The sequence below is a fragment of the Neomonachus schauinslandi genome, chromosome 3 (genome assembly GCF_002201575.2).
Source record: "Neomonachus schauinslandi chromosome 3, ASM220157v2, whole genome shotgun sequence".
NCBI classification, from domain to species: Eukaryota; Metazoa; Chordata; class Mammalia; order Carnivora; family Phocidae; genus Neomonachus; species Neomonachus schauinslandi.
Genome location: NC_058405.1, coordinates 75488777 through 75501613, shown reverse-complemented (window position 1 = coordinate 75501613; position 12837 = coordinate 75488777). Strand labels below are relative to the sequence as shown.

The 12837-nt window shown below is 34.5% G+C and overlaps 1 protein-coding gene across 2 annotated transcripts in view; it reads left to right on the top strand.

Annotated features, from left to right (window-relative positions):
• Nucleotides 1-12837, top strand: part of NUP58 (nucleoporin 58) — a 41454-nt gene that overhangs the window by 11734 nt on the left and 16883 nt on the right. For both annotated transcript variants that reach the window (XM_021678186.2, XM_044913217.1), the window contains 5 exons: nucleotides 665-775; nucleotides 5568-5592; nucleotides 6673-6738; nucleotides 7049-7223; nucleotides 11128-11207. In XM_021678186.2, coding sequence (XP_021533861.1) covers nucleotides 665-775; nucleotides 5568-5592; nucleotides 6673-6738; nucleotides 7049-7223; nucleotides 11128-11207 — 457 coding nt within the window. The remainder of the gene's footprint in view (nucleotides 1-664; nucleotides 776-5567; nucleotides 5593-6672; nucleotides 6739-7048; nucleotides 7224-11127; nucleotides 11208-12837) is intronic.

The following is a 12837-nucleotide window of genomic DNA, read 5'->3' as shown; positions in this document are numbered from 1 at the left end:
TTTTAAAAGTATACAATTCCAAAGCATGACTGGAAGACAAGAAGTATTCACCTGAAAATACACAAACTAAAACTGCTTTTTTAGGAGGGTTTAAAAAAACAATAAGTAGTATGTTCACATTTATTGAATTAACAGATACGCTCTGATGTTTTTAGTAAAGAAAAATTGATAGACCCATAAATACAGAGAACTGATGGTTGCCAGAAAGGGTAGGGAGGACAGGCAAAATGGGTGAAGGGGAAGGGGGTGGTACAGGCTTCCAGTTATGGAATGAGTAGGTCACTGGGATGAAAGGTATAGCCTAGGTAATATAATCAATGTTATTATAATAAGGTTGTATGGTGACAGATGGGGTAGTGACACTTGTGAACATAGCATAATGTGTAGACTTGTCAAATCACTTTTGTACACTAATGTGACATTGCGTGGTGACATTGTGTGTCAACTACACTTTAAAAAATGACCTAAAAAGTAAAGAAGTTAAAATCACTTCATCCAAACTACATATACCATTGCCTCACTCCAGACTTATTCCTTGTTATTTACTTAAGTATGAAGAAAAACGGGATCCAACTTAAAAGCATTTGAGAGCTTTGGTCATTAAGGGAAAATCATTATAAAGACTTTCAGTGAACTTTGTAAATTATATTTGGCTTATTTGTAGGACTTGGACAGAATGCTTTAGGCTTGACTTTGGGAACCACAGCAGCTACTTCAACTGCAGGCAATGAAGGTCTTGGTGGTATAGATTTTAGTAGCTCATCAGATAAAAAGAGTAAGTAATGTTATATTCTAACAGTAACTTAAATTCCTATGTCAGGAAGATTTTTAGTTATATATTCAGTAGTAAAGTTTTTACTTTTAAATTTGTTTGCTTTATATTTCACAAATTTTGTGTGTATTGTGTGTTTAAGATTTTATTTTTGTAAAAAACAGTTTTGTATGTGCATATGTCTTATGTAGCTATCTTAATGTGTGTATTTATATATATTCTTAAGTTGGGATCATGCACACATATAGGGTATACAAGTTGACCCTTGAACAACATGCTTTGAACTGTTTAGGTCCACTTATATGTGGATTTTTTCCAATAAATAACAGTGGAGTACTATAAATGTGTTTTCCTTATGATTTTCTTAAAACATTTTCTTTTCTCTATCTTATTTTATTGTAAGAATGCAGTATATAGTACATATACCAAGTGTGTGTTATTTGACTTTATATTATCAGTACAATTTCTGGTCAGCAGTAAGCTATTAGTAAAGATTTTGGGGAATCAAAAATTATGCACGGATTTTCAACTGCCTGGGGGGTTGGGACCCCTAATCCCTGCATTGTTCAAAGGTCAACTGTATTGCTTTGTAATCTGTTCTTTCTCGTGTATTATATCACAAGTATTTGTCAGTTCAGTAATTCTTTTAGGGGTATTCTACTGTTGCTTAATATCAGCATTATGAATTGATATATCATTAATCAACCATTATTCTGTTGTTAGTGTTTGTTTTCAGTTCATTTATTCTAGGAAGTAGAAGCTCAACATATTGAGCATCTTTATAGAAAGAGGCAAAATAGGGCACCTGGGTGGCTCAGATGGTTGAGCGTCTGCCTTCGGCTCAGGTCATGATCTCAGGGTCCTGGGAGCGAGTCCCGCATCGGGCTCCCTGCTCCTTGGGAGCCTGCTTCTCCCTCTGCCTTTCTCTCTCGCTCTCTCATGAATTAAAAAAAAAAAAAAAAAAAAAGAGGCAAAATAGTATTGTAGTTTAAGGGTATAGACTTGAGCTGAAATCATCTGGTTTCAAATCCCCCCAGCTATTTACAAGCTCTGTGACCTGATTCAAGTTATTTATCCCTCTGTGCGTTAGTTTCTTTATGTAAAGTGGGGGAAAATAATAGTACCTACTTGACAGTGTTGGTCTGAGGATTACTATTTATAAGACTTCAGCAGAGCCAGGCACATAGTAGATGCTGTCTAGGTGTTTGCTTTTATTATAAATTTTCATTCATATTTTTGGTTATTTTTTCAAGACAAATACCTAGAAACTGAATCATTGGCTTAAAGAAAGGGACAGTATTGGAGACCCTTGGTATATATTGTGAAATCACTTTTCAGAAAGGTTTTACCAATCTATTTCCCACCAGCCAGTATGAAAATGCCCTTCTCGCTGTGTTCTTGCCATGCTGAATATTCTTTTTAAAAATTGCCAGTCTAGATTCATTTTGAAAAGTGTTTTAGGGATGCTTGGGTGCCTCAGTCGGTTAAGTGTCTGCCCTTAGCTCAGGTCATGATCCCAGTATCCTGGAATCGAGTCCCACATCAGGCTCCCTGCTTAGCAGGGAGCCTGCTTCTTCTCTCTCTGCCACTCCCCCTGCTTGTGCTCTCTCTCTCTCTGGCAAATAAAATCTTAAAAAAAAAAAAAAAAGTGTTTTAGTTTTGTTGTCCCTGTGCATGAGTTTTTGTTTTGCCTTGCAATGTCTCTTATGCCTCTGGAGAAAGCATGTTTCAGTAGGGTATATATATGCATATTGCATTGAACCCCTCTGAAGAACTTAGAATGAGGTAATAGATGAAGATGTAAAATATGCCGTGTCCATATATCTATGTAAGAATTTTTTGTTTTGGACATAGTTTTTATTATATAGAGATATTATTCTAGGGTGAAGTACTGTTTTAAAAGTTGGCTATCCTAAAATCCTTTTAAACTTAGAAAATTTGGGATTATTTTTATTTGAATGAAAATTGATTTTTAAACATAGGGGTCTATCTCTTGTTTTTACTTAGTTTCTTTGTAGCAACTTCAAAATTAGAAAAATTATCTTAGATGTTTTAGCAGCTTATTTTTTTACTCAGCTGGAGCAGTTTGGTACCCTCCAACTACTTTGATTTTAATTATGAAACTGTTTCTCTTTTTATTGTAATTGCTTTTAGGTTCTATGTGAAAGAGCTGATTGAGGCAAAGGAGTAAGAGAAATGTAAGGAGTTAATCTCCCCTCCTTTTCCCTCCGCCTTCCCCCATTGTCTTCCTCTCATGTTATACCTTAGAGTTGAACAAAAGGAATATGTAGAATAAGTATACATGACCTGATGTACCACATCAGTTCCATTTAACCTGCTATACATGTCAAGGGATTCTTTTTTTAATGTAAAGGATTTCTGTTTCTCTAGTAGCTATATCAGTTAGCCTGGACCTACAGTATTGGGTTTAATAGATGAAGAGTGGTAGGAAACAATGTTCTGTAAGTGGGGGCAGCATAGAGCAAGATCTAGAGATGAGGATGATCTTTACTCTTTTGAAGAACTGCTGGAAGACCAGCGAGCTACAGCACGGGAAGATCAGATTCCAGACGTCATAATGGGAACGGCTGTGTGTGCCACTTGAAGGAGTTTTGTAATTACATGGAGGACAGTTGAGACCTGCTAGGGTTTTGATGTGGATAATGTGACATGAGATACGTTTTTATTTATTTATTTTTTAAGATTATTTATTTACTTATTTATTCATGAGAGTCAGAGACAGAGTGGCAGAAGCAGAGGGAGAAACAGGCTCCCCACTGAGCAGGGAGCCCAACGCGGGACTTGATCCCAGGACTCCGGGATCACGACCTGAGCCGAAGGCAGACGCTTAACCATCTGAGCCGCCCAGGTGCTCTGAGATACATTTTTGAAGAAGAGCATTCTGGCAGCCATGTGGAAGATAATGTGCAGGAGGGCAAGAACAGTTACAGAGTGCTATTAGGGAGCTTTTATAGCAGTCCACAGGTATTACAGATGCAAAGCTAGATAGACTAGTCAGGGCCCACAGTAGACTAAAAACAGGCCTAAAAGTTTCATGTACACAGGTTTGTCTGTATAAACTTCTGTGAATATAATAAAAATGGAATATCAAGGAAAGAGCAAAATAGTACATTAATGAATAAAAAAGTTGAACTATTTGGAAAAAAAATTAAATTCCTACTTTATATTACTGTGTCTCATCCAATCAAAGACCCCCATCTGTAGAACATGGGTACCAATTTCAGAAATGTTAAACCATGAAAGAGAAAGATCTTAGAATCAGTGAAATACAAAATATGGAAAAATAAATTATAGTTAGATTAAAGAGGTAAACAAAAGAAACCCCATGGACAAAGGCAAAAGGTAAATGACAAATTGGAAGAAAAATACTTGATTTCTAGATGCTTATTTTTTCACATTTTAACCTCTGAAATTGAGATGTATCTTAAAATTAGGGTCTGATTTTAGAAATAGACACATGAAATATATATATGAGACAAAGAATTAATATGCATAATGTTGAAATAGCTCTTAGAAGTCAGTGAGAAACATACCTCAAAGATGTACAAATAGCCTGAATAGGCCATTCACTAAAGGAGAAATGTACTTGTCTAATTAACATTTGAAATGTTTTACTTAGTACTGTCAGAAATATGAATTTAGATTTTAATGAAGTGGCATTTTTCACCTATATACTGGCAGTGATTGTTTTTAAAAAATGTTCATTGTTGTTGAGAGTGTGGTGGAAAAAGTACTCTTATTCATAGTAGGTGGGAAGATAAAGTGGAACAATTGTTTTAAAGGATCAGTTTGATGTCAGAGGCGTTCCCTGATGTAATCTTTGACCTATAAATTCCTCTTTTTTTGGAATACAAATAAAGTCATGCACAAGTATTTGGAGATAAAGACATTGACTATAGCAGCATTGTTTATATAGTGAATGCTCATACGTTAAGAAGAGGGTTGGACATAAAGGTTCTGATACAGCTATGTCATCAGTATTCTGTGGTCATTTAAAATCATGTTACGTGACTTGGAAAAGACTTAATTACAACATGCTGAGAAAATATGTTAGCATAACTTATAATCATCCTGATTGCTTTTAAAAATGTGTGTGTAAGTGCAGAAATAGGTTATAAGAGGAACCATTAAGGTTCTCTGGTGGGATGAAGTTTTGTGTGTTCCTGTATTTTCTTAATTAAGCAGGTCTTATTTTGTAGTGTGAAATAAATTTTGGAAAAGGAGAAAGGGAGTCACTGCATTTTGCTGACGGAAAATTTTTCTTTTCTACTTTTAGACATATACTGTTAATGATAACCACTAAATAGGTGTTAGTGAGAAAGTAGTTGATATATCTGCACACATTAATAACTTCATCTTTAAAAAAAATTGCTGCTTTTGTAAAATATTTAGAGACGTCCAGGTAATCTGACATATTTTAGTATTCTAAACTGCTAGAACCTAAGAAAGCATCAAGTAAAACTCTCAGGAGTTGAACTGCGCTAAGCAAGAATCTTTTTCATGGAAGATAGTTGAAAGAGGAAGATTCTTGCCCTTAAAGAAATAGATACAAATCAGCTACATAACTGTCTGTTTATATGTACACAAACATGTCTCCATAACATGTTTTGTTTGGAGTTTATGACAACTCATGACCTCACATGATGTATAAGAGGCAGTCTAGAAAATGCTTAGCAGTTTCTATTTATACCCTAGTTTGTGTTAAATTAAAACTTGAATTTGGAATACATTGTTAAATGACCTGTTCTTACATGAAGCTTCTTGAATTTTCTAGGTGATAAAACAGGAACAAGACCAGAGTAAGTTTGCAATTTTTAATTGAAGAATTTTATTTGTTAATTTATAAGCAAGTGGTATCATTGGAAGTAAATGAAACCATATAGGCATTTAGAAGAAAAATTCTTTGGATCAGTTTTTGTCTAAAATAAAATAATAAACATATGCAAAGATTTTGGAAGGTCAAATCTTTAATTTTTAATTATTAGGAAAATTTATAACCAATTCTTTCTAGAATGCTTTATGCTCAATTTTACATATATATACCTTTTATATGTAAATTACTATACCAGTACCATTTATTTTCTTATGATGAAGAGGGAGAAAAGCCTCCATATACATCATATATGTTTGAAGATCACTATTTTTACTACCACTTATATTTTCTCACCTAATTTGTATTACATTAAATAAAACATTTGTAAATAAATGATCGAGTTCATGCCTCCAAAACATCTTGTGTATATTTTAGCCCTATTACATAAATGAGAAAGCTGGAAGAGATTGAGGTTTGCTTAGGGTTATATCAAGGAAGTAGTAGCAGATGTGTGACTGAAATTTAACTCATAATTACATTACAGCATGCCAAATTTCACCTCTTCCTATCCTCATTAAGTATTTATGATTCCCTTAGCCTATTCCTAGTTTTTATTTTGTTGAAGAACAAATTGAAATTATTAAAATATAGTGAGCATCTCATTATGAGAAGTTTTGTAGACTTTCTTTAATTGAATGCTTTAATATTTTTGAACTGAATAAAAGGTCAGTCAGAATTTTTGAGCCAGGGGAACTTAGTTCAATATTTAATCTGTTGTATTTTCTAATTTTTTTCTTAAACATTTGGTCAGATGCATTTATGTGTACTTAACGATAGATGCCAGTCTTTTTAGAAAAGAAATCTCCCTGTCAGATGAAGTGGTAAAGTTACTTTAAAGGTCAGGAAACTTACGGTTTTTTATAAAGAGATTTGAAATCAACCATGAAAGCTGTAAATGGGCAATATTTGCTTTATTTCCTCCGCTTTAACACATACTTTAGTGGAACTCAGCTGTTAGCTTTTTATAATCCCAATGGCTTTAATACATCTGTGGCATTTTTCTTAGGGATAGTAAAGCACTGAAGGATGAAAATCTACCTCCTGTCATCTGCCAGGATGTTGAGAATCTCCAGTAAGTGTGTAAAATATAATTAGATAAATCATGTTGAAGAATGTTAGAATAAATTTTAGGGGGAACATCTCTTCTTAAAGATTTAAACTTGGGTAAAAATTTTAATATTTTTATAAACGGAGAGAAAGCAGAATAATAGGAATTAAAATTTTTTTACTGTCATTCTGAAAAAAGCATGTGAACTGTAGATGAATTTTTAATATTTCCTTCTTAAAACACTAGGACTCTGACCAACCTGTTGTAAATGTACTTTCTTCCTGTAGGAAACCAAAAGTATATTTTTTTAAGTCAGTTTTATATATCTTCTTAGGAAATTTGTGAAGGAACAAAAGCAGGTACAAGAAGAAATTAGTAGAATGTCTTCAAAAGCCATGCTTAAAGTACAAGAAGATATTAAAGCTCTGAAGCAGCTTCTGTCACTGGCTGCCAGTGGATTACAGAGAAACACCCTCAATATTGACAAGTTGAAAATAGAAACTGCTCAGGTAAACTAAATTACAGTCATTTTATTGTAGGGTTTTGTTTTGTTTTATGTAAGTGGAAATCATTCTTTTATAGACTATAAGACTTGATACAGATATACTATAAGAAAACCATATAGCTTGTGTACTTTTAAGCAGCTTTAATAATAGTAGTTACTAGTTTGTATTGAGTGCTTGCTATTTATGAGGCAGTATTTTAAGCAGTTTATATTTATTAGTCCAGTTTAGTTTTCATGACAGGTCTTGAGGTAGGCACTCTTATCTATATAAATAAGAAAATGGGCAGAGAGCTTTGTTAATAAATGGAAGACCTTGGATTCAGACCCTGGTAATCCAACTCTAGAGGTGATACTCTTAACTAGTTTGCTTCCTAAGAGTGCCTGCTGGCTAAATTGCTATATTATACAAGCTGGGCAGAAAAATATGTTTTTAAAAATCTGTCAGCGATAAAATAAAAACTATATCGTGCTTTATAAATAATTCTGATGACTTGCTAGTCTTATGTCTTAGTTAAAAATGTTAATGAGGCTCATGTTTTTTGTCACTCATGTGTACTTGTTTTTTGTTTCTATGGTATAATATATATAAAATATATAGTATATAGTTCTTATCTACATTGTTGGGGAAGATTGATGGTAGATGATTTGTTTTATATTTCACAGTTATAAAATATGCTTGATCTGATTGTGGCAGTCTAGAAATCTTTCCCTAGAGTTTTTCCTCATCTATTAATGAACTTTATGTGATATGCCTTTTTAAAGATTTATTTATTTTAGAGCAAACGAGAGAGAGAGGGTGTACGCTTACCAGAAGGAGGGGCAGAGGGAGAGGGGGAGAGAATCTCCAGCAGACTCCATACTCAGCAGGGTGCCCAATGTGGGGCTTGATCTCATGATAAGTGTGCCACCCAGACGCCCCTGTTATATGCCTTTTTAAAACATGGGCTTATCAGAGTGCTATGCTCTTCATAAAGTGATAATAATTTAAGTAAAAATTTTAAAGGTGCTCATATATCCCTTTTTATTGAAATATGATTTACATATAAAACTATATTAGTTTTAGGTGTGCAATGTAATGATTCAATATTTGTATATATTGCAAAATGACCACAACAAATCTGGTTAACATCTACCACCATACTTAAAAAAATTTTTCCCCTTGAGATGAGAACTTTCATGATCTACCCTCTTAGCAACTTGCAAATATACAATACAGTATTATTAACTATAGTCACCATGCTGTACACTAAATCCCCAGGACTTATTTGATTTAAAATTGGAAGTTTGTATGTGCTTATGTGTCCTCAAGTCAACTATTAGAGAATACTTTGTGATATTTTTAATAAAAATGTGTTACTAAAGTAGCTATTCTAAACTATGATGTTTAAAAGGAATTCAAAGCCTTTATTGTCTGCTTTCAGATTTCCTGGTTGCCTACAAACTCTTTAGTTAAATATGATTAAGATATTCTCCCATGTTTTTTTTCCACTTATCGTTCTGTATACATCATCAGATATGTATGTATCATCTTTCTAGGAGGAAGGAAATGTTAGTTACACTTTTAGACAGTGGAGAATGTTTAGACTCCGATTAAACATTACATGAAATTATAAATTTCATATGTGAAATATATGAAATTATATAAATTATATGGGAAGGGTCATTAGCACAGTAGTAGAGGAAGCAAACTTAAGAAAAAGAGAAATGAATGCTATAATGGGATCCATTGTAACTCTAGCACTGGATGATTCCATTCATAAATATTTATAGAATACCTTTTATGTATCAAACTTGTTAATAGTCTTTCAGAGATAAAGACCCAACCCCAAAGATACTAAAAGACTAGTGGTGTAAATGAAATAATAAAAGATTGGGTAGAGTATAAAGGTGGCAAATGAAGAAGAGGATGAGTCAAAGTTTCCGTAAGGAAAAAGTCATCTAAGTCGAGTTTAGAAAATTTTTTAGGTGATATCAAAGAAATTTGATCTAAGATTCTTATTTCTAATTCAGGAATTATTGCTCTACTGCAGTTTAGTGAATTATCAGTTGAGAAAATATTCTGACTCCCTTAGTGAAGTAGTTATCAGTCTTCTTTAACCCTTAAACCTTTTCTTCAAAGAAAGCCTTTTTGGGAAATGCAGGCAATTCTGAGGAGCAGTGTTGTGACTGACCAGAATCTTATGAAAGCAAAATCTCTTAAATCCTTCATTTTTTGGTTACATAACTCAAGAGTTTAAATAAGAAAGGAATTTAAATCTCTTCTTTTTGGGTAGGGCAGGTGCCAATGGTTTGTTGAGGTTACATGCAGTCAGTGAGCATTTTTAAGGATCTGTTATACACAGAGCACTTCAACAGAAGTGTTTGGGGTCAAAAGACTTAAAATATACTAGGGAGAATGAGTTAAATCAGTTGGGTAACATGTTCCAGGTACAAGGTATGATAGAGGCACAAAGAACTCAAGTGGGCACTTTTATCATCTGTCCAGAGTAGGATACCTTTGTCCTGAATCCTGAACATAATGAGTGTTCACCAGGCTGGTAGAAAGAATACCAAGCAGAGGCATGGAGCCACGAAATAGGCACGTTTGAGGATCTGTAAGCAGTTAGGTATCATAGGAGCACTGATTATGAGTCTGGGCCTGGCAAGAGGTAGGCAGGGTTCAGAGTTAATAGTCCAGATCCCTCCAGGGCATTTGTCCTAAAGTGGGATAGGATGGAAGACTGAGGTGAAGAATGAAAAGGAAGTGGAAAGAACAGGTAGAGACTGTTAGAGACTTAGTTTGGCAGTAAGATGAGTGCAAGAGGTTGCTGCAGGGAATATAAAGTTAAGGTACTTTTTTTAAATAAGAACTTAAATAGAGGTTGAAAATCAGTGAGGTGATAGCAGTGTGGGATGTAAGGGGGTAGAACCAGAGTATCAGTCTTGAAAAACCACTGGCTAAAAGAGAGGAATGGCATTGAGGAACAGTAGAAGGCAGTATAAGAATGTTTAGGTATGTAAGCTTTAAAATGGGGCTGCTTTGATGCAGGTCTGAGGTATCCCAGCTACATGGGTCTGGACAAGTTACCTCGTGTCCTTGTAAGTTCCCCTCTTCATTGGTATAAAGGGAGACATCACATACATTGTAAGGTTGTTATTGAGGATGGACCATGTACACATAAAGCCTTTAGCTAGTGCTTGGTACATAGTAAGTTGCCAGAATGTTAACTCCTGCTGCATCAGCCTCAACATTATTATTGCTACTACCTTGCTTTTTTAAAATAGCATTTTCTGTATTTGTATATTAAAGATTTTTAAATAATAGCAGAGTCTTTTGCTGTAGATGAATTAACTTCATGAATTTTACAGAAGTCCATAGTTATTTTTCTTTTTTTTTAAGATTTTATTTATTTGTCAGAGAGAGAGAGCACAAGCAGGGGGATTGGCAGGCAGAGAGAGAAGGAGGCTCCCTGCTGAGCAAGGAGCCTGTGGTGAGGCTCGATCCTAGAACCCTGGGATCATGACCTGAGCCAAAGGCAGCCGTTTAACCGACTGAGCCACCCAGGTGCCCTGAGTCCATAGTTCTTTTTTTTTTTTTTATTCTTACGTTAATCCCCATACATTACATCATTAGTTTTAGATGAAGTGTTCCATGATTCATTGTTTGTGCATAACACCCAGTGCTCCATGCAGAATGTGCCCTCCTGAGTCCATAGTTCTTAAAATAGATCAGCAGCTCATTGTAAATTTATCATAAAATTTTTTAAAGGCGTACTTTGTCTTCTTTGGGAAGAGGTTTTTAGCAACTTGTAAAGCAGGTTAAACATAGCATGTTCTCATAGCATAAGAGTGGCATTGTTTGAAGTTTCAGTCCAGAAAATTGGTATTTTTAACTGGTCTTTTTTTTCTTTAATCCCCTGATCTATTAGGAGTTAAAGAATGCTGAAATAGCTTTAAGAACCCAGAAAACACCACCTGGACTCCAACATGAAAACACAGCTCCTGCTGAGTAAGTTACTAGATTTTCTCACCATAAGAAAGCAAAACAGTACAATACACAGGCTAAGAATTTTTAGTTTACTCTGTAGCAAACCTGGGTTAATAAGCACTTAACATGTATTTCTCCATTTAATTCTCATAATAACCCTAAGAAGGCAGTTCTTACCTTCATTTTATTGAAGGGTAAGTGACAGCTAAGATCTGAGCTTTTAACCACTATTATGCAATTATAGTTTATTTGCCTGTTACGTACAGGGCCTATTCGACTATATTAAATTTTGCAGGTAGTAGAAACATATTTTTATCAATAAGGACTTTTTAATTTAAAAATAATTTTATGATCATCCCTTCCTTAAACAGGCATTCTAGAAATAGTTTAACCCTTTTACTTATTTGCATAGTTTTATTCATATAGGTAATAAGTTTTCAGGAACAGCAGTTAAGATGTAGATAAGTTAAAATTTAAAAAATCCACCTGCAGTCTCATCATGTAGGTTGTGTATTTGTGTAGTTGCCATGTGATCTCTATCTTGTTTCTTTTCTTTATATCCTTTTTTGTTGCTAGAGATAATAATAGCTAATATTTATCAGATGCTTACCATATGCCAAGCGGTATGCTTAGCACTTTACGTACTTTATCTCATTTTCCACAAAACCTTTACAGCTGTTACTATTCCATTCTTAGAGATGAGGAGCCTGAGGCATGAAGAGGTGAAGCCCTGAGCTTGTGAGTGGTATAGGTCCATCTGATTCCTGGTCCCTCACTTTATTTTTTCTTTTAACTTTTTATTATGATATAATTTCAGGCTTATAGGGAAGTTTCAAGAATAAAACCAAGAATTCCATTGTATCTTTTATCTAGTTTCCTTACATGTTAATATTTTTACTATGTTTGTTTTGTTCCCTGCTCTCTATATGTATATACATATTTCCCCCCTGAACAGTTTGAGTTATTTGCAGACATGATGTCCTTTATGCTAAAGTACTTCAATGTGTATTCCTTAAATATAATATTCTGTTACATAGCCACAGTTCAATGATCAAAATCAGGAAATTAACAAAGACAGTAATGCTCCTCTTATCTTACTCAGATTAGCATGGTCTGTGCTTCCTCACTGGACTTCCTCTAGTATTTTATCCCTCTGTATTGTTCTCCATGCTGCCATCAGAGCTGGTTTTAAAATGGTGCATTGTGTCATTTTCCACTGCAAAAAGCTTTCATAGTTCTCCATTTCTTACAGAATAACATTCGGCAGGCTTTGCATGCTATTCAAGGTCCCTTTTATCTTTCTGGCATTCTCTAGTTAAATTTATCAGAATAGTAGTAGTATTACATGTTTTTTCTGTAAACACTATAGTGTTTTTATTTATTTATTTATTTATTTTAATTTTTTTATTCTTGTGTTAATCCCCATACATTACATCATTAGTTTTAGATGAAGTGTTCCATGATTCATTGTGCATAACACCCAGTGCTCCATGCAGAATGCGCCCTCCTCAATACCCACCACCAGGCTAACCCATCCTCCCACCCCCCTCCCCTCTAGAACCCTGTTTGTTTTTCAGAGTCCATCGTCTCTCATGGTTCGTCTCCCCCTCCGATTTCCCCCGCTTCATTCTTCCCCTCCCACTACCTTCTT